Source organism: Schistocerca serialis, chromosome 5, assembly GCF_023864345.2.
Source record: "Schistocerca serialis cubense isolate TAMUIC-IGC-003099 chromosome 5, iqSchSeri2.2, whole genome shotgun sequence".
Taxonomy (NCBI): Eukaryota; Metazoa; Arthropoda; class Insecta; order Orthoptera; family Acrididae; genus Schistocerca; species Schistocerca serialis.
In genome coordinates this window covers 33,020,981-33,041,051 of record NC_064642.1, presented here as the reverse complement: position 1 = coordinate 33,041,051, position 20,071 = coordinate 33,020,981, and the positions used below count along the sequence as shown (strand labels likewise).

The following is a 20,071-nucleotide window of genomic DNA, read 5'->3' as shown; positions in this document are numbered from 1 at the left end:
ATGGTGATGCTATGAGCATAAATAAGGATGGATGCATAATATCACTTGTAACTCATTAAGAAGCATATCTTTACGTCATACGTTTACATCTATGAACAGAAACACGTCATCAATAACCTGAATATAATTTAAGTCATAATTTAAGAATATACCAGTACTTGTGCTAAGAAGGCAACCTTGTTCGAGTTAGAGCACCACTGAAAAATAAAAGTCCTATGTATTGACGAGAGAGAATGACGAAAGAGACACGGCGCCGCACAGTATAGAACCTAAAATTACAGTTGCTTATGAAACTTTTCAGCGTGCTACATACTGTATCAGACATGGAAAGTCAACAAACGTCGACATGATACTTGAAATAGTAAACATCTGCTCTGGAAACAGGAACAAGTCGATATTTCAGAAATGTGTGTTCCACATTGTTCACTTGAGGGACAACGGTGTACAATCTGAGAGAAGTTGTAAGCTAGTTAACGCAAACAGAATTTGTAGACGTGATACCTGTAATACAGTAACAGACTAAGCGCGAAGCAGAAAAGCTTTTGTACAAATTAATGGTTGGAAATGAAGTCAGTCTGAAGAAACACAAGAACTAGATGCAGAAGTGCAGTGTTCTGAGCGCCACTCAACAAAATCGTGACTGGATACTGGAGACAGCGCAAATGTTACCTAATGTATAACACCTTGCGATGGAATTACTGTCGTCTGGATTACTAACTATGAGCACTAGGAGCTATTAACTACCACGAAAATATCGTGTCACATAGCGTTTTGGAAAGAACTCCTTAAAATACAAATGTAGAGACCACACATAAATTTAGTTTACCAAGAGGACAGTGTAACTGAGTTATTTGTACTAAAGGAGAAAATTTTATTTTTGAAGAACTTAGATTTTGTTTTACTTGAGACGCCCCAAAAAGAGTACGTTAGAGAGTGCAGGTTTTATTATCTTTTGTTGGCACTGATGCTGCGTCGTGGAGAGCAGTAGATTTCCTCTTGTATTTTACCTGCTTAAAATGCAGTTTATATTTGTCGCGATCTCCTTCATTAATTACAACGGAAAAATATATTTGAGGATGCATAGCCAATGAAAGCGTTTTTCTTTCTTTAATAGCAATTCCAATTAAGAGCTTTTATTTCATTTGTTTCTGTTTCATTCTTGGCGACTATTTTTGGGGTGGCAGCCCCATCCTCAGGCACTTCTGTTGTGGCACATTTTTGATCATCTTACCCGTTATTTTCGAAGGAGAATTTTACTTACAAAATATTTGTTTATTTGTATTACGTAAAATAATAACTTGTAGTTGTGAAACTCGTACTGGCAAATAGAAAATAAATACTTTATCAGCTACAGATCTGTAAATAAATTTGGTCTTCGGAAATAATGGACAAAATTATTATAAATGATGTGTCTAGGAATCCTGAATACTCGGTTCGCTAGACAAACAATCAAACAACTCGTATTAATGAGTTTAATTACAACAAGACAAGCACAAATACATCACTTTGATCTGAGAATTCTTGTAATCCTTTATACATGATCATCCACAAGAGCAATTACACAGATGTGTCGCAAGCAAACGGCGACATACACTCCTGGAAATTGAAATAAGAACACCGTGAATTCATTGTCCCAGGAAGGGGAAACTTTATTGACACATTCCTGGGGTCAGATACATCACATGATCACACTGACAGAACCACAGGCACATAGACACAGGCAACAGAGCATGCACAATGTCGGCACTAGTACAGTGTATATCCACCTTTCGCAGCAATGCAGGCTGCTATTCTCCCATGGAGACGATCGTAGAGATGCTGGATGTAGTCCTGTGGAAAGGTTTGCCATGCCATTTCCACCTGGCGCCTCAGTTGGACCAGCGTTCGTGCTGGACGTGCAGACCGCGTGAGACGACGCTTCATCCAGTCCCAAACATGCTCAATGGGGGACAGATCCGGAGATCTTGCTGGCCAGGGTAGTTGACTTACACCTTCTAGAGCACGTTGGGTGGCACGGGATACATGCGGACGTGCATTGTCCTGTTGGAACAGCAAGTTCCCTTGCCGGTCTAGGAATGGTAGAACGATGGGTTCGATGACGGTTTGGATGTACCGTGCACTATTCAGTGTCCCCTCGACGATCACCAGTGGTGTACGGCCAGTGTAGGAGATCGCTGCCCACACCATGATGCCGGGTGTTGGCCCTGTGTGCCTCGGTCGTATGCAGTCCTGATTGTGGCGCTCACCTGCACGGCGCCAAACACGCATACGACCATCATTGGCACCAAGGCAGAAGCGACTCTCATCGCTGAAGACGACACGTCTCCATTCGTCCCTCCATTCACGCCTGTCGCGACACCACTGGAGGCGGGCTGCACGATGTTGGGGCGTGAGCGGAAGACGGCCTAACGGTGTGCGGGACCGTAGCCCAGCTTCATGGAGACGGTTGCGAATGGTCCTCGCCGATACCTCAGGAGCAACAGTGTCCCTAATTTGCTGGGAAGTGGCGGTGCGGTCCCCTACGGCACTGCGTAGGATCCTACGGTCTTGGCGTGCATCCGTGCGTCGCTGTGGTCCGGTCCCAGGTCGACGGGCACGTGAACCTTCCGCCGACCACTGGCGACAACATCGATGTACTGTGGAGACCTCACGCCCCACGTGTTGAGCAATTCGGCGGTACGTCCACCCGGCCTCCCGCATGCCCACTATACGCCCTCGCTCAAAGTCCGTCAACTGCACATACGGTTCACGTCCACGCTGTCGCGGCATGCTACCAGTGTTAAAGACTGCGATGGAGCTCCGTATGCCACGGCAAACTGGCTGACACTGACGGCGGCGGTGCACAAATGCTGCGCAGCTAGCGCCATTCGACGGCCAACACCGCGGTTCCTGGTGTGTCCGCTGTGCCGTGCGTGTGATCATTGCTTGTACAGCCCTCTCGCAGTGTCCGGACCAAGTATGGTGGGTCTGACACACCTGTGTCAATGTGTTCTTTTTTCCATTTCCAGGAGTGTACAAAATAATCAGTTTTCATCAGGACAAACAGAAGTAACTCTTCTGGTCCTAGCGACCGATTCTAAGAAAAGTTTTCTGTCAACTGAACTGCAGTGACTGCTGATCTGTAACTGAGCTACGCAGAGACTGCTAATGATAGAGGCTAGATGCGTCGGCTAATGAAGTGGCTGACGTTGAGGCTGCTGTCGAAGTGGGCTGCCACCAGGTTTTTTTTCCTTTATTGTATTTAAATTCGCCATCGGGGCGGGCTGGCAGCAGCATATGCGCTGCTCTTCATCCGAAAGACATAGAACAAACAATAGAAGACATTTAAAAATAACAAAGGAGAAAACATGGTGAACATAGATATAAAAAAGGGGGAACATCATGGAAGATGGTTAGTGTTTATCGAAGGTGAGGGTACCATCTGGAGTGCCCCAGGGAAGTATGGTAGGTCCGCTGGTGTCCCTATCTACATAAATGATCTTTTGGATAGGGTGGATAGCAATGTGCGGCTGTTTGCTGATGATGCTGCGGTGTCGTCGTTGAGTGACTGTAGGAGCATACAAGATGACGTGGTCAGGATTTGTGATTGGTGTAAAGAATGGCAGCTAACTCTAAATATAGATGAATGTAAATTAATGCAGATGATTAGGAAAAAGAATCCCGTAATGTTTGAATACTCCATTAGTAATGTAGCGCTTGACACAGTCACGTCGATTATATATTTGGGCGTAACATTGCAGAGCGATATGAAGTGGGACAAGCATGTAATGGCAGTTGTGGGGAAAGCGGATCGTCGTCTTTGGTTCATTGGTAGAATTTTGGGAAGATGTGGTTGATCTGTGAAGGAGACCGCTTATAAAACACTAATACGACCTATTCTTGAGTACTGCTCGAGCGTTTTGGTTCCCTATCAGGTCGGATTGAGGGAGGACATAGAAGCAATGCAGAGGCGGGCTGCTAGATTTGTTACTGGTAGGTTTGATCATCACGCGAGTGTTACGGAAATGCTTCAGGAACTCGGGTGGGAGTCTCTGGAGGAAAGGAGTCGTTCTTTTCATGAATCGCTACTGAGGAAATTTAGAGAACCAGCATTTGAGGCTGACTGCAGTACAATTTTACTGCCGCCAACTTACATTTCGCGGAAAGACCACAAAGATAGATAAGAGTGATTAGGGCTGGTACAGAGGCATATAGGCAGTCGTTTTTCCCTCGTTCTGTTTGGGAGTGGAACAGGGAGAGAAGATGCTAGTTGTGGTACGAAGTACCCTCCGCCACGCACCGTACGGTGGATTGCGGAGTATGTATGTAGATGTAGATGTAGAAGACAATAGACAAAAAGGGGGCGACTGTAAAATCGAGATAAAAAAGTAGCACACGCAAAAAAACCACACACTGGGACAATTAAAGAACACAAGGCACAGTATGACTGGAGCATAAAAGTATCGGCGGATGGCGTAGCACATAACGTAACACCGACAGTAACACTAGGTACAAGGCCAGCATAGAACTAAAATCTCACCTCTCGACGCACAGGAAAAACACCACTAAACACAACACTGACGTGGCTCACTGACGATGATCAAAACGGAGGATCTGGCAGGCGCCGCGAGATGAGGGTGAACGGAAGAAAGGAGGGAGGGGTAGAGAGAGGGGAGATGGGCGGGGGGCTGCCACCAGTTGGCAGCGGCGCTTATGTCGTCTTCAACTAGGGGCCGCTGCTGTCGCGTTGTCGTCATGGATGGAGGTGGTCAGCGAGCGACTTGCTGACCTCTTCTCACAGCCTTCTCTTCTCTGTCATTCCAGACAGGCGTGCCGGCGCTGGCTTTACACTGCAACAATAAATGTCCCATACTAGGAGCGCTTGAGTATCGGGGGCGACCCCCATACTATCCGAAAAGAGTGAAGTGCAAATAAAGTATTAGGATAAAGTCGTAGCTGTGAAAATTTTACTGAAAAAAAGTTTGTGTTGTGAGCATGGGGGCCGGCCGCGGTGGTCTAGCGGTTCTAGGCGCTCAGTCCGGAACCGCGCGACTGCTGCGGTCGCAGGTTCGAATCCTGCCTCGGGCATGGATGTGTGTGATGTCCTTAGGTTAGATAGGTTTAAGTAGTTCTAAGTTCTAGGGGACTGATGACCACAGATGTTAAGTCCCATAGTGCTCAGAGCCATTTGAACCAATTTTTGTGAGCATGGGAATCTTATTTGTAGGTTTACTTTAGAGACGAACGCCGCTGTCGACCAGAGCCTCACGCCTGCCGCTGCCTGTTGCAGGCTCCTACTCGTGCATCGCGCGCAACTGCATGGGCGAGGCGACGAGCACGGCCGAGCTGACGGTGGAGGACATCCAGAGCCAGCTCAGCGACGAGGAGCGGCTGGCGCTGCTGTCGCACAACCAGGCGCCGCGCTTCATCCGCGGCCTCAAGAGCTGCGAGGCGCGCATCGACGAGCCCTTCCGCTTCGCCGTCCAAGGTGCCCGCCGCCGCGCACTGCTCTGACCGACCGCACTGGCCGCCGATCCCGCACTTCACCTGAATGCCCCCACAACAAATCCCAGTTTACTTCATCCCATGTAGATACCTTTGTTTGATTTCACTCCTGCCCATTCTCATGCAGCATCTCCGTATCCTACCAAAAACATTGTCTAATCCTTTTGCACTACCCTTAATCTCGCAATAATGACACGTAAATTTTTTTCAGTCCGCACCCCTTCATCCGTTTCCAACTAAAATACCATTTCCAATTGCCTTCACAAAGTCTGGCTCCATCGCCACGCCTTCTTGGAGCTGGCCATCTAGTCCCAGATAGAGACTATCTCCATTAGAACCACAGCTCCTATTTTTTTTAGACAACATAGTTGTGTGGACATAACAGCGATTGGTTTACTTACAATCAATTATTCAAAATTATAGTGACAATCGCATTATTTATTTCGTCGTCAACCGGTTTCAACCCGCGATGGGGTCATCTTCAGGGCAGTTTACACCATTTGGTCGCTCGCTGGAGTCGTCACCTTGCCTGTGCACGGTTGGTAACTATGACTCCATCGCGGGTTGAAACCAATTGGCGACGAAATAAATAATGCGATTGTGACAGTCATTTTGAGTAATAGGAGCTGTGATCAATATCAACATCTTCTGCAGCACAACAACATTATCAACACCGGTCGTATCCTTAAGAAATCATTTAACATCTTTTAATGTTTTTATTTATCAATTTATTGTATTAATCACCTGAAGATAAGTACCAACAAAAGTAAAACAAGGGCAATGAAATTTAATCGAATTAATTTAGTAGATGCTCAGGTAATTAGGTTGGAAAATGAGATAATAGTAGTAGTAGATGAGTTTTGCAGTTGGAGAACTAAAATGACTGTCGACGCAGGAAGCAGAGAGTTTATAAAACGCAGACTTGTAACAGCAAAAATAGTCTTTCTGAGGCGCCATGTCACGGATTGCGCGGCCCCTCCCACAGGACGTTCGAGTCCTCCCTCGGGCATGGGTGTGTGTGTTGTTCTGGGCAAAAGGTAATTTAAGTTAGTTTAAGTAGTGCATAACTCTAGGGACCGATGACCTCAGCAGTTTGGTCCATTGGGAACTCACACACATTCGAACGTTTGAACATTTTAGCCTTTCTGAGTAAGAAAAATTTGTTATCGTCTCATATAAATTTGAGAGCTAATAAGTCTTTCCTAAAGGCATTTGTCTGAAGTGTAGCCTTGTAACGAAAGTGACCTGTAGATGATGAACGTTGCACACAAGTTTATTTCCGCCCTTAAATCTAATTTCAGTAATCAGTTTTGCAACTCGTGTGCAGCAAGATACGTAGTAGGACATGGATTGATAACATTTTTATAGGCAGTGGTCAGACTGAAAAAATTAATATGTATCCATTTCTTAACAGACTATCGGATATTCTTCCATAATAGATGGAAATACACAATATAGCACTTTCCAGCCCTCGAACAAGCAAAAGAAGTGGTATGGGATCAGGTATACGTAGAAAGATATACTAATGTCAAATTCAAATTATTCCATCGTAAATTTGTGTCAATATTTGAAAGTATCTTTCCTAAAACGTTAGCCGGAAATCCATTAAAAAATTAAGCCATCCATAATCAAGGAAATTACAATCTCGTGTAGGAAGATGAGAAAAAATTGTATAAATGGCATTATAAGATAAGATATGTAGCAGCAGTACAAGTAGATCATATGGCTCATTTGAAGTAGCAAGAGAATATATTAAAAAATTGCATTCCACAAGACTTTACTCAAACAGAAGTACCATCAACATCCTTCACTGAAATTACTATAATTATGAAAATTGTAAAAGAAGAGAGGCTAATATGGTGTTGGTGGAAAAGTTGTTATAATTAACAGGTAATGTCCCACACGTTAATCATCATAGACACAGGGAATTTTTCCAGAGATTAATATACACAGTTTTTAAGCCTTTTCGAAACAAAGTTTATAAGAAAGGCTTAAATAAATATCGTCAATTTTCCTTACAGACATCTTTTTCCTAAATATTTCAAAAATTAATAAATTCAAGAGTATTCTCACATTTACTTAGAAACAATTTACTCAGAATCTCTGTCTGGATTCTAGAAGGGATGTTGAAATTCTACTTATACATTCACTCATAAAATATTATTAGCCTAAAATAATAAAATATATAAATTTGGCATTTTTGTGATTCTTCTAGGGCCTTTGATTGTGCAAATCATGTTACACACTTAGAAAAATTCAAGTTTTATTGAACTGATGGCTTTACACACAACTAGTTTGAATCATAACAAACAGAATCCAAAAACTTGTGCCAAATAGTTAAAAAAACGTTGGAAGGTTAGAAAATTTTAGAGACTGGGAAACAGTCACAAAGAGAGTCCCACGACTGTTTAATTTTGAATCCCCTCCTATTCCTTATATATGTGAATAACCTTACACTTAACATTCAACAATCAGATTGGCACGTTTTTGGACGATATTAGTGTTATAACAAAGCCCATTAGAGAGAAATTTGCAGAAGAGATTGTTAATGATATTATTCAAAGAATGATTAAGTGGTCTCTGAAAATGGCCTCGTCCTAAATTTTGAGAAAACACATTATATTTAGTTCTGTACGACAAAAAGAGTTATACCAACAACGAATGTAGCACGTGAACAGAAGTCAGTAATTATAGTAGAATGCTCCAATTTTTGGGTGTAAATATTGACACATAATTGAACTGGAAGAAGCAAATTATTGAGCTTGCCAAAGAATTAAGTTAAGCCTCCTGACATATTTAGCATATTTCTACTCAATAATATCTTAAGGAATAATTTTTTTGGGATAACCACTAATTAGAAAGATAGCAGTGGTTGCACAAAAGCGAACAATAACAATAATATGTGATGTTCAGCTGCGGTCGTCATGGAGACACCATCACAATACAGGTTATTCGCTAGTGAAGTTCGTCATAAATAAGCCATCACAATTTAAGAAGAACAATGATGTCCATACCTACAGAACTAGAGGAAAAAATGACCTTTATTATCCATTATTAATGCAGCCAGTGGCTTAGAAATCAGTTCAATACTTTACAACTAGAGGCTTTTGCCGAATTTCACAATACCATAAAATATCTGACAGTAGGTAGCAACGTAATTTTTAAATCTAACGTAAAATCATTTATCCTGGGCAACTCTTTGTATTCCATGGACGAATTTCTGTTTAGAAACTGGCAGCCTGAAAAAAGACTTGTTTTTAAATGTAGTTGCGTGAGTAAAGTAACGCATTCATTAATAGTAAAACTGTGTTTCAATCAGTGTATAAATATCCTGTAAACTGACTCGTTATACATAATTATGATAAAGAAATAGTTCAACTTATCTGTGGAATATGTAACTAACTAAGTAACAAAGGAATGTGGGGCTGCAAAATAATCCTGAGGATCATATGCGTAGATCGGATAACTAATGAGGCAGCACTGAATCGAATCGGGATAAAAATTAATTTGGGGAGGGGGGGGAGGTTAAAATTATAGACGGAGACCAAGGTTTGACCACAGCATGTAGTTTCAAACAGATTTAGTGTTTCAGCACTCATGCAGAGAAGAAAAGGCTTACACAGGGTAGACTAGGGTGTAGAGTTGTATCAAAACAGTCTTCACACTGAAGACTACAACATGGTCGAAGAGCAGATCTTTATCTTTATTACTTTCTTCATTATTAATAATTTGAGAAACGTAGTAGGCTGTCTTTAATTTTATTGATGGGGGTCTGTATTTGGTGTTGGCTTCGATCCGGAAAGTTTACCACGTTTGGGGGGACAGCACGAAATAATTTTTGGAAGATACAGCTACATGAATTGAAAGTTTATTTATCCCCCCCCCCCCCCCCCCAGACTGTCAGGTTATTTCGTCCCCAAATCAAAGTCTGCCATCAGCTCTATTAATTGGAGTAGTTTCACCTCCCCACCCTGTAATGGCGTTTATTGGAGCGCTGATCTGCCTATGGAACTGTGTCGACTGTATTGATATTGCTATCAAGTGAGAGGCGAAAATTCCAATTTGTCTGTACTTAAATTTGTGACTTCTCCTGAATGCGATCTCCGTACACTGACAAAATACAATTGCGTGATGTGTGTGCGAATGAATGTACAGACATATTCCACACATTCACCTGATCACCCACAATAACAAAGACTGGATTAAACTGCCCATCATCCGTTGTTGAAAGAAGTGCATTTCCCGTAGCCTTGCAATCTTGATTATGTCAGGTTTCCGTAGAAACTCTTCATTCATTGTTGTTAGAAACATCTGTGTTTTTATTAATAATAATCATTTACGGTTTCTATCTTTCCCCTTTAAGTTGTCCCAACGTCACATGTTCCATTTACGTTACCTTTAGAACGAAGAATTTGTGAGCATATAACCGTTGTTTATGAATCTGCATACTTTTCGAGGAGGCTTCTTAAGTGTCTTTCTTTGATCTCAATATGGTGCCTTTTGAATCAATGAGAGCTTCTCACAGTACGCTAGCGTATAATTCGTATAATGCTTCTCTGTCGTCCTTTACAACATCCACGTCCAACATGTCTGTACAGACGTTGCTACTCAGCCGAAGTAGGTCATCGTAGCTCTCTAAATCTAACGATTTTGAATGCGCATACCCCTGCTTGTTTCAGGAGTCACAGTTTTCACAAACACAAGCTCGGAAACTATATCAATGACGCGTAGACAACACTGACAAGTAAGCGTGGAGGCTGCAAGAAACTTGAAAGTTACATTCACGGTTATTTTGTTGCAGTCACTGTATCTCCGGAGCCAGTGGTCACGTGGTACCGCGACGACGACCTGGTGGCGGATTCCGACCGATACGAGATCATCACAGAGACGCTGGGCACCGTCAACCTCGATGTCAAGCGACTCGAGATCGTCGACCAGGTATGGCAGCTTCCTCCGACAATTTGGAGGCAGTCTCGATAAACGCCAAAGCTTTTTTAACATTTAGTTACTCCTGCACAGCATGCCACGAGTAAACGTTTACAAAAACAATATTTTCAATCATTATATTCTTATGAAACTTACTGTCAGATTAAAACTGTGGGCCGGAAAGAGACTCGAACTCGGGACCTTCACTCTTCGGTGTCACGTGTTCTACCGACTGTGCTACCCAAGCTCGACTCAGGAGCCGCCCTCACAGCTTCAATTTTGCCAGCTGCTCATCATAGGGCTACAGCTACTCTTTACTGTTTGAGCGGCAGCGAAATGCCATAAGAATTCACCCCAAAGGGCCATGAACAATAATTTACGTATTTAAAATTTGATCCACTTTTAACACTTCAGTTTTATTATGGTGATATGTTTTCTACAATAGGTTTGTAAATATTCAACTTAACAACAACAAAATTTTAACATTAAATGTGGTCATCGCAGCTAACCTTCACCCCATTACAATATACAAGTTCTATAGTTGGTGGTTCAACTTTGGTGTACCATTCTTTTAATTTTCGCGGCATCTCTTGAAACAGTTCTTGCCGGTGTGAGGCACAAAGCTACTTCCACTGAACACATCCACACTGTTCCGACCAGGGTTTTTCTTGAACTCCATATTACACATCTTATAGATGATCTGTGAATGGACTGAGGTTTACTACTTTTGTGGCAAATACTTTCGTCTGCGTATGCCTTGCGTGCCTTGATCTGAGATAACTTATTGTTATGTACAGAGGATGAAGCAGCAGCCTGTGAAACTATTTTTGAAGCCAACGAACTGTTGTACACCTCTCGACGAAAGTCTTTATTGGAGAACTGTTCCATTTCCGTCTCCTTGTGCATAATGAATGCATTTGTTACTCAGCAATCTACTAAGTGAAAGGGCAGTCTCAGCTAACATTTCTTGCTTCTCCTGTCTGTAGCACAGTCTGACTTCAGTCGATCAAAATTATCCACATACTTCATCCGGGAATTGTAATCATTCAACACGAGAGGGCTAGTGATATTCGTTATTGTTACATCATTCATCCTTCGACTTACTGTGGACACTTCTGATAGTATATGACATATAGAAATCACATTTACTGCCCCGTTATCCTTCTATCTACATATATCTACTCCATTATTGCTTATCCTGTAACTGAATTCCTTTCTCTCAAGTTTCTTTTCCTCCTTGAGTTTTGGCATGTTTTTCCTTCTGGGATTTATTGTTTCACAAGCGTACAGATCACTGGACTTTAGGTTCTTGAAGAGATCATACATTATAAAATAATTTTCCATATGAATAATGAAGGTCACTGGTTCAGTTTAAAACCACATTCAGTTCTAAACCTAATACGGCAGACTGTGAAACTTTTCCTGTATAAATATAAAATTTGTAGTTGTATGATGATTGTCACATAACATCCACACTTTTTACCCTCTTGTAATACGTTTGTCTCTCACGTACTGTTTGCGAAATGATCTGCCTTTCAATTTAACTATTGCTTCGTCCATAGATAGATTGTGATGTTTTGTATAGCAGTCTTGAAATTTCGTGTTCAAATGATGTAGTAACGTACGCAGTTTGTATATTTCGTCGTAAGTCGACTCTATCTGTCTTTTTACTGGCGTTAGCTTCGATATATAACTTCCAAGAAGGTCTGTATGAGTACTGCCGTTATCTCTGCAGATGTGTTTTTTAGTGATTCCCATGTAAAGATTTATTCCGATAAAAGTTAATATTTCATATTCGTTGCTGCGGACGAAAGATTTGCCTGTCTGTGTTGCATACGAACTGGTTTGAAAAACTACGCGATTTACAAATATTTCAACAAAAACTCGGAACATAATGCAACTGGCTTTAGGTTCAGTTTGTTCGCGCCATCTTCTCCAGCAGATAATGGAACTTGGTCAACATTTGTTTGTCGGCTCCAGCGACTTGTTGATGGAATTGCGAGTGGCACCGCATTGTTTTCACTTGTTTCATCACGTTCGCTGTTATCCTCAGAATCACTAATGCTCGACGCACAACTGTAAACACGTTTAGAACTTTCACAATCTGTACAGAATGCCGGGTCATTGTCATCACTTTCATCGCTGTCAACACTGTCGTCAATAGAAGGAATTTCATAAACTAATATTCGATTTCCTCTGTCATTCTTTTTTGGAGAAACTCACTCGATGGAGAAGAAGGGCGGTGGTTAGCGCCACTATCCAGACAGAAATTCGTCTGTGAAGTATGCAAAATTCTATTCGAATAAAAAGTAATATTACTTGGAGATTTATGGAAGGACAGCACATAAATGTAGACAATTACTTACCAAAAATTGGCGTATAAAGAAGAGATACAGACAGAAATGCAGCCGGCCGGATTGGCCGTGCGGTTCTAGGCGATACAGTCTGGAGCCGAGCGACCGCTACGGTCGCAGGTTCGAATCCTGCCTCGGGCATGGATGTGTGTGATGTCCTTGGGTTTGTTAGGTTTAATTATTTCTAAGTTCTAGGCGACTGATGACCTCAGAAGTTAAGTCCCATAGTGCTCAGAGACATTTGAACCATTTTGAACAGGAATGCACGACACTTCCACAAACAACACCAACAATCCATGAAACATCTGCTCGTGTCATAAATACGCGGCAGAAGTGCTGCACTGTGATTCTCCTGCCATCTACTGAAACTTTAGTCAACAGTACTTAGTTGGTTAGTTGAGAGAACTACAGCCCCTCAGCGGTAAACTGAGAAAAAATGTGTGGTTAGCCTCAGTGACCACCGTCCTTTCAAAGCGTCTACATATGTGGTTGGCTGTAACGATCCCCTCCTTCAAAGTTAACTGATGGAGGCAAAATCTTAATAAAGGAGCAGCCTAACTGTCGCTTTAGTGCTGAGTAGACACAGTGTTGCGGACAAAGCAGTCAGTTTCCACCAGTCACCGTCCATTGGCAACCTGGACGGGCAGGCAGGTGTTGGAGAACGATAATAAAACGCGACATGGACAAAAATTTCATGGTTTTCGCCAAGCATTTACTGGCCTCTCTCCTTCTCCGTATTGACTTTCATGCAACAGCATATGCAGATGGAGTTCACCCTGCGCCATGTTGAAATGTTCCACTCGGCAGTTCCATGATTCTGATGTTGATGTCGATGATAAAAGAATAAGAACACCCCGCAGCTGAAGAATGTCCACATATTTTAGGAGTAGATTCGTTTGTATTTTAGAATAGTTTCGGATATCTGCTGTAAACCAAGTGTATCTAGAGTGTTGTGAGCAGAAACAGAAAACGTTCAAAACCTAGAAGAAGGCTGGTTTGGCAAAGGAGTCACTTTGGCGTTGCTGCATCTTTCGCAATGACATTTAAGCAGAGTCTTGGGCTCCTGACACATGTCGTGTCGTGTAAGCATCGGATCTCTGAAGCGTTGTAGGATCTTTTGTGATCACTTTATAAGTTCTATGTCACGCTGTTCTGTTTGCTGATGTCTTCGAAACTTTCTGTTGCGTATGTCTCCTTCCTACTTTCCATCAACATAGTCTTCATGCATTCGAATCACTTATAACGATGTTATAAGTTGTTTTCAAAATTTTTCTAGAGTGAAGCGTGTCCATAGTTTAAAAGGTAAAACCGCAAAGTCACCCCTCTACAATTTTTTTTCTTATTGTATGTCAAGGACCTTGCGGAACCGAGCGTTCAAAACTTTCCCATGCCAGACTTCTGCAGATTATATTACTAGTATATAATTTTTTGTATTTGCTTGGAATTGTAGACATCTTTCCTTAGTACCTCTGTTCCATCCTTCGGTCTTCATTCTTATCTTAAAAGTGGAGGCCTTCTTAGACTATTGCTGAGCTAGTTCATACACGCTCTCATTGCCCGCTTCGGTCCCTATTTTCAAGATCAAAGGTATGAGGGTAGGTACACAAATTAAGTTTGCCTATTACTCTAAGTCAGGTAAACATCAACGCGATGTCAGAAGCCGCTTCTTATGAAACGCCAGCATCAGTCTCCATCAGTTCCTTCACTGTATGTATCATCGGGTCTCAAGCCACGGTATTATGTCAGGCGCTGTTTAGACGCCCGTTGAGTTTATCATCTATCTTTTCACTCCACCGAACAACATTTTACAAATTTGTCACTTTTTTGATATGAAGAGCTGTCGTACAAGGATTCTACAATGTAAACTCAAAAGACTCTTTCTCTAAAATATGCTGTAGATCTATACATCCCTTATGTCGTTGCCGGCCGAAGTGGCCGTGCGGTTAAAGGCGCTGCAGTCTGGAACCGCAAGACCGCTACAGTCGCAGGTTCGAATCCTGCCTCGGGCATGGATGTTTGTGATGTCCTTAGGTTAGTTAGGTTTAACTAGTTCTAAGTTCTAGGGGACTAATGACCTCACCAGTTGAGTCCCATAGTGCTCAGAACCATTTGAACCATTTTGAACCTTATGTCGTTATTGCTATTTTTCGTTCACTTTTCACTTTAATTTGGCAGTGCATTTCCTAAAAGTGCTCTGTTTATTTTTTAAGAATGGTTTTTGATGCAAGAAAAAGAAGTAAATAAAAGTTATAGTTAACTCAGCGAGTCTTTTAAATTCGCTATAAGAGAAAAGATAATCTTAAATAAATTCAAATAGGCCTACTGTCACCTGTGACTTAACTACGCATTGAAATATTGATCTTTTGTCTTACAAAGGCAGTATCTATGAAACAGTCTTAGCGAATGTACGGATCGAGGTGGTGCAATGGCTAGCACACTGGACTCACGTCCGGGAGGACGACGGTTCAAATCCGCCTCCGTCCACCCTGATTTGGGTTATTCATGATTTCCCTAAATCGCTTCAGTCAAATTCCGGGATGGTTCCTTTGAAAGGGCACGGTCGACTTCCTTGCCCGTCCTTCCCTAATCAGGTGGGACCGATGACCTCGCTGTCTAGACCCCTCCCCAAATCAATTAGTGAATGTATGATACTCAACCTGAATGCCGTAAACAGCTGAGCAACAGTACTGAGCCGGCCGATATGGCCGAGCGGTTCCAGACGCTACAGCAGTTCGAATCCTGCCTCGGGCATGGATGTGTGTGATATCCTTAGGTTAGTTAGGTTTAAGTAGTTCTAGGGGACTGATGATCTCAGAAGTTAAGTCCCATAGTGCTCAGAGCCATTTTTGAACAATACTGACTCAGGTGACAGTTGCTTATTAACTCAGTGGACAGGCATATAGCTCTTAACATATCGTAGGTGTATTCATAGAGCTGCAGGACTCAACTGTGAACTGTTGATCGAAATTTAGAGACTTAAGTGTGCTGTTTCTTTCAAACTTCTTTCCTGTTCCAGGCTGAGTGGAAGTGCGTCGCATCGAACGACTTCGGGCACAGCGTAACGTCCTGTTTCCTGAAGCTGGTAATTCCGAAACACTACAAGAAGCCGCGCTTCCTCGAATGTCTGAGGGCCATATTATCCGAAGAGGGCGCCGTCAATCTGGAATGCAAGGTGAGGCCCGAGAAGTATAATATTATATCTATCTCTTGGTTTCTGCTCTGGAAAGGCAACTACAACTTAAAAATCTTCGTTGATCCATTATGGACCGTGGGGCGACTGCTGGCATGTATCTCTTGATGCAATAATTTACCAACAGCCGTATGTATTGTAGGAATTTATTTTATGAACTTCTTATATGGTACGAGTTTCGGCATTACACTGATGTCATCTTCGGCCCCACACGTCATAGTCGTATAATCGCTATACACGGAGGGAGCCATAAAACTGGAACTGTGAATGAAATTGTTATGGAACAGCGCTTGGTGGCCAGGCGACACAGTCTGTGCGATTTCGATGGGTAGTGTTTCATATCAGCCATACAGCCAAGACCTGGCTCCCTGTGATTGTCATGCCTTTGCTCGCACGAACCACTGGCTATGAGGACAGCATTAAGGCACAGACAAGTAGGTGTAAACCAGCGCAGAGAATTGACAGCGGTATTGGAAAGTTGGTGGAAGGCTACGACAAATATCTAAATCAGAGACGCGACTGTGTAGAGACATATTTGCAAAGTGTACCTAAATGTTGCTAATAAAACCGTTTTGGATTCCACTGTGTTTTTAATTTCGCGAAAAATGATATCTCGGTAAAAGTAGTCCTCGTATATATCGTCACTCGTTACACGTTCTACAGGTTCGCTTTCTTCATGGGCTCTGTGGAATGCAATGAATGACTTAACGAATGGATGAAAATAAATTTTAATGATAGGAGTGATGTCGCTTCGCTCGTTTTCAAGCAGTCATATTTTACGATGAATTTCTTAACATTGTCGTGCTCTTCAACAGCCTACACATTTCGATTCATATTACACATGAAGTACCAACACTGAATCTTGTAACTTTGGCTTCTGAGGAGACGGTAGCATCGTCTATTTACTTTACGTTTAATGCTGGTAAAATATAATGTTATGAAATCGTCACGGCATTAATAATCATTCTGTAGATGGGTCCTGCCACGGTTGCTGAGCACAACCGTAATTATGAAATTTATTTCGCTAAGGATCTTTTTCCCATATCACAGATGTGCTGTCAATCTACACAATTAAAAGACGGATGTAATTCCGTGGAACGACGTCGTTCCTGTAAGTTCAAAGGATCTCTGTTTCAGTGAGTTACAGTCGTTGCGACAAAGGGTAATATCGTTGGGGACGTAAGCGTCTTACATCAAAAGAAAAGATGCACAATAAATATACTGTCTGACAAAAAAAGTGAAGCATCCAGAAGATATGGTCGGATAATTCCGTACACGGACACAACATCAGTGGGCATGTAAACGATCAGAGGTGCAAATGTCTGTGGCAGGTAGAACGGGACAACAGTGCATTAGTGTTGTTCGCGTTTTCATCTACGTCTACATCTACAGGGATACTCTGCAAATCACATTTAAGTGCCTGGCAGAGGGTTCATCGAACCACCTTCACAATTCTGTATTATTGCAATGACGTATAGCGGGCAGAAAGAACGAAGACCTTTCCGTACGAGCTCTGATTTCCATTATTTTATCGTGGTGATCGTTTCTCCCTATGTAGGTCGGTGTCAACAAAATATTTTCGCATTCGGAGGAGAAAGTTGGTGACTGGAATTTCGTGAGAAGATGCCGTCGCAACGAAAAACGCCTTTCTTTTAATGATGTCTAGCCCAAATCCTGTATCATTTCAGTGACACACTGTCTCCTATATTTCGCGATAATACGAAACGTGCTGCCTTCTTTGAACTTTTTCGATGTTCTCCGTCAGTCCTATCTGGTAAGGATCCCACAACGCGCAGCAGTATTCTAATAGAATACTGTCTAAGAGAATAGTGTTGTTACCGGGTGTGGCAGGGTACGTAAGGGGTGTGAACGGCTTCAGATGTTAAGTGACCCTTGTGAATGACACAGGGGTGCCTCATGTTTGTATGAAGCAGCATTATCAGCACTTGACACAGTTTGAAAGGGAGGTCGTTGTGGATCTCCATTTGGCCAGCTGGTCCAGTCGTGCGATATCCAGATTTGTTGGGTATTTGTAAGCAACAGAGGCATGATGTTGGACTGCATGAGAAGTGACGGCAGGTTTTCTCGTTCTCAAGGTTCCGATCGAGCACATCTGACCATCACAACGGGGAATCGGCTTATTGTGCACCAAACACATCGAAATCCCTTCATATCTGTGAGTAGCATTCGAAAACAGGTAACAGATTCCACTGTGTCATCCCGCACCATTGATTGGAGAGTGGCAGTAATGGAACTAGAGAATGAGCGCCCGAAGCGAAGGCTGCCGCTCACACACAACGCGACAAACAGCTGTGTCTGGAGCAGTGCCGCGACCGGGAAGCGTGGACCACTGACGAGTGACGTCACATTGTGTTCAGTGACGAAGGGAGGCTCTGCAGTACTCTGGATGACCATCACCGGCAAGTGTAGTAGCGACATGAGCGAAGGCCCCACTCTTCCAGTGTTTTCGACTGGCACAGTGGTGTTAATACTGGCCGATTAGCTCGTGGTGCGACAGCCGTAGGGCATGACTTCAGGTTGTGGTTCATAGTGACTAGTGGAACTCTGCGGGCACAACGGTATATCGTGGACATCTTGTGTCCTTCTACGTCACGTCTCGTGTGGCAGTATCATCGTAATAATTTTCAAGTGGATAATGCTCGTCCACACATGGCACTTGTCTCTGTCACGTTGAGGGACTTCCGTGGCCATCGAGTTCCCAAGAGCTTTCCCCGATAGGAGGTGTTTGTGACCAGCTCTGATGTCACCCCCGTTACAGTGACACTATACGCGATATCGAGGACCTGCTGCGGGGCAACTTGCCTCAGGAAAGGATACAACGCCTATGTGGCACTCTTCCCACACAAATCAGTGCATGCATTCAGGCAGATGGGGCAGGACGCTATCCTGATAAGCGGGCTCGTGCTGCCAAATTACTCGATTTTGTGTCACTGAAATAACATCCCATACCATCATGAGTATAGTACAATGAGTATAATTTCGTTTCCTCCGCCCCTTATGGGAGCTTCACTTTATTTGACACGCAGCGCTGAAACGGCAGAAAGCGTGGGAATGTGGAAATGGAAGCTGCTGGTAATTTTACTTGATAAATGTGACTTCATCATTTACTAAAATAAACCAAAACTTAAATTTACACATGAGTTAATTGGTGCTGGCTGATCACAACAGTTTGCTCTCGAAATATCTTTATTACATTTCGCAGTAGAACAACAAATTTCTGATTTTGTAACTTATATGAACATATGAAAATGTATGGCTACAATCACTCACGCACATTATATTAAACAACAAATAACAAACTCAGGAGAACACATACTATCAAAGAACCATGATACAGGTAAGAAAATGAACTGAGTTCTAGTAGATTGTATCAGATGCAAAATACTAAGACAAATATATGAAGAATCGTTTTTTATTTTTTTGTAGTTTTCTTTTCTTTTGTTTTATGTACAACATTTATAAAGAATAATGCCTTCCAAAATAAGAATAATTTAATGTTGAAATATAAATAAATTTTCTTAAGAAGAATATAATAAGATGACAGGATAGAGGGGAGATTTGTTCGTACCATCACCGATTGTGACTGACGGTGAATACCTCGGAATGGTTTCTTCGAGCTGTTGACTGCCAGCCACTCTCTCTCTCTCTCTCTCTCTCTCTCTCTCTCACACACACACACACACACACAAATGGTTACTACTAGACAAATAGTATTGCTAATCCTATTTATTACTAATCCTATGTATTAACTTTAGGTGCCCATCAGTGTTACCGCACTTGGTGATTTCTTGGCTAGATCGCCAGTACCTTATGCTTATTTACTGTGACATCTCGTCTTCCTCCTTCTGATTGTCACTGTTTTGGCTGTCACTGTGGGCATCGCTGTCCACCCTCTGGCGATTGTTGTTATGTTGCACGTAGGCATGTCTGTTATGCCATGTCCGCAGGTGCTCTTCATGTGTTGTTTTTGAAATACTGTTAGTCAAAATACGCTTACTTCTGCCCATTGTTCTTCGTCTCTTATTGCTGTGTGTATATCTATATGTCTGTTTCTGTGTAGTCTAAGTGTAGTGTATGTCTACTGTTCGCGTATTGC

General features: G+C 42.5%; 1 protein-coding gene across 1 annotated transcript in view; it reads left to right on the top strand.

The window, feature by feature from the left end:
- Nucleotides 1–20,071, top strand: part of LOC126481726 (muscle M-line assembly protein unc-89-like) — a 1,115,867-nt gene that overhangs the window by 176,863 nt on the left and 918,933 nt on the right. Inside the window, exons 8-10 of the mRNA XM_050105679.1 lie at nucleotides 5,270–5,467; nucleotides 10,286–10,422; nucleotides 15,781–15,936. Of these exons, the coding sequence (XP_049961636.1) occupies nucleotides 5,270–5,467; nucleotides 10,286–10,422; nucleotides 15,781–15,936 (491 nt within the window). The remainder of the gene's footprint in view (nucleotides 1–5,269; nucleotides 5,468–10,285; nucleotides 10,423–15,780; nucleotides 15,937–20,071) is intronic.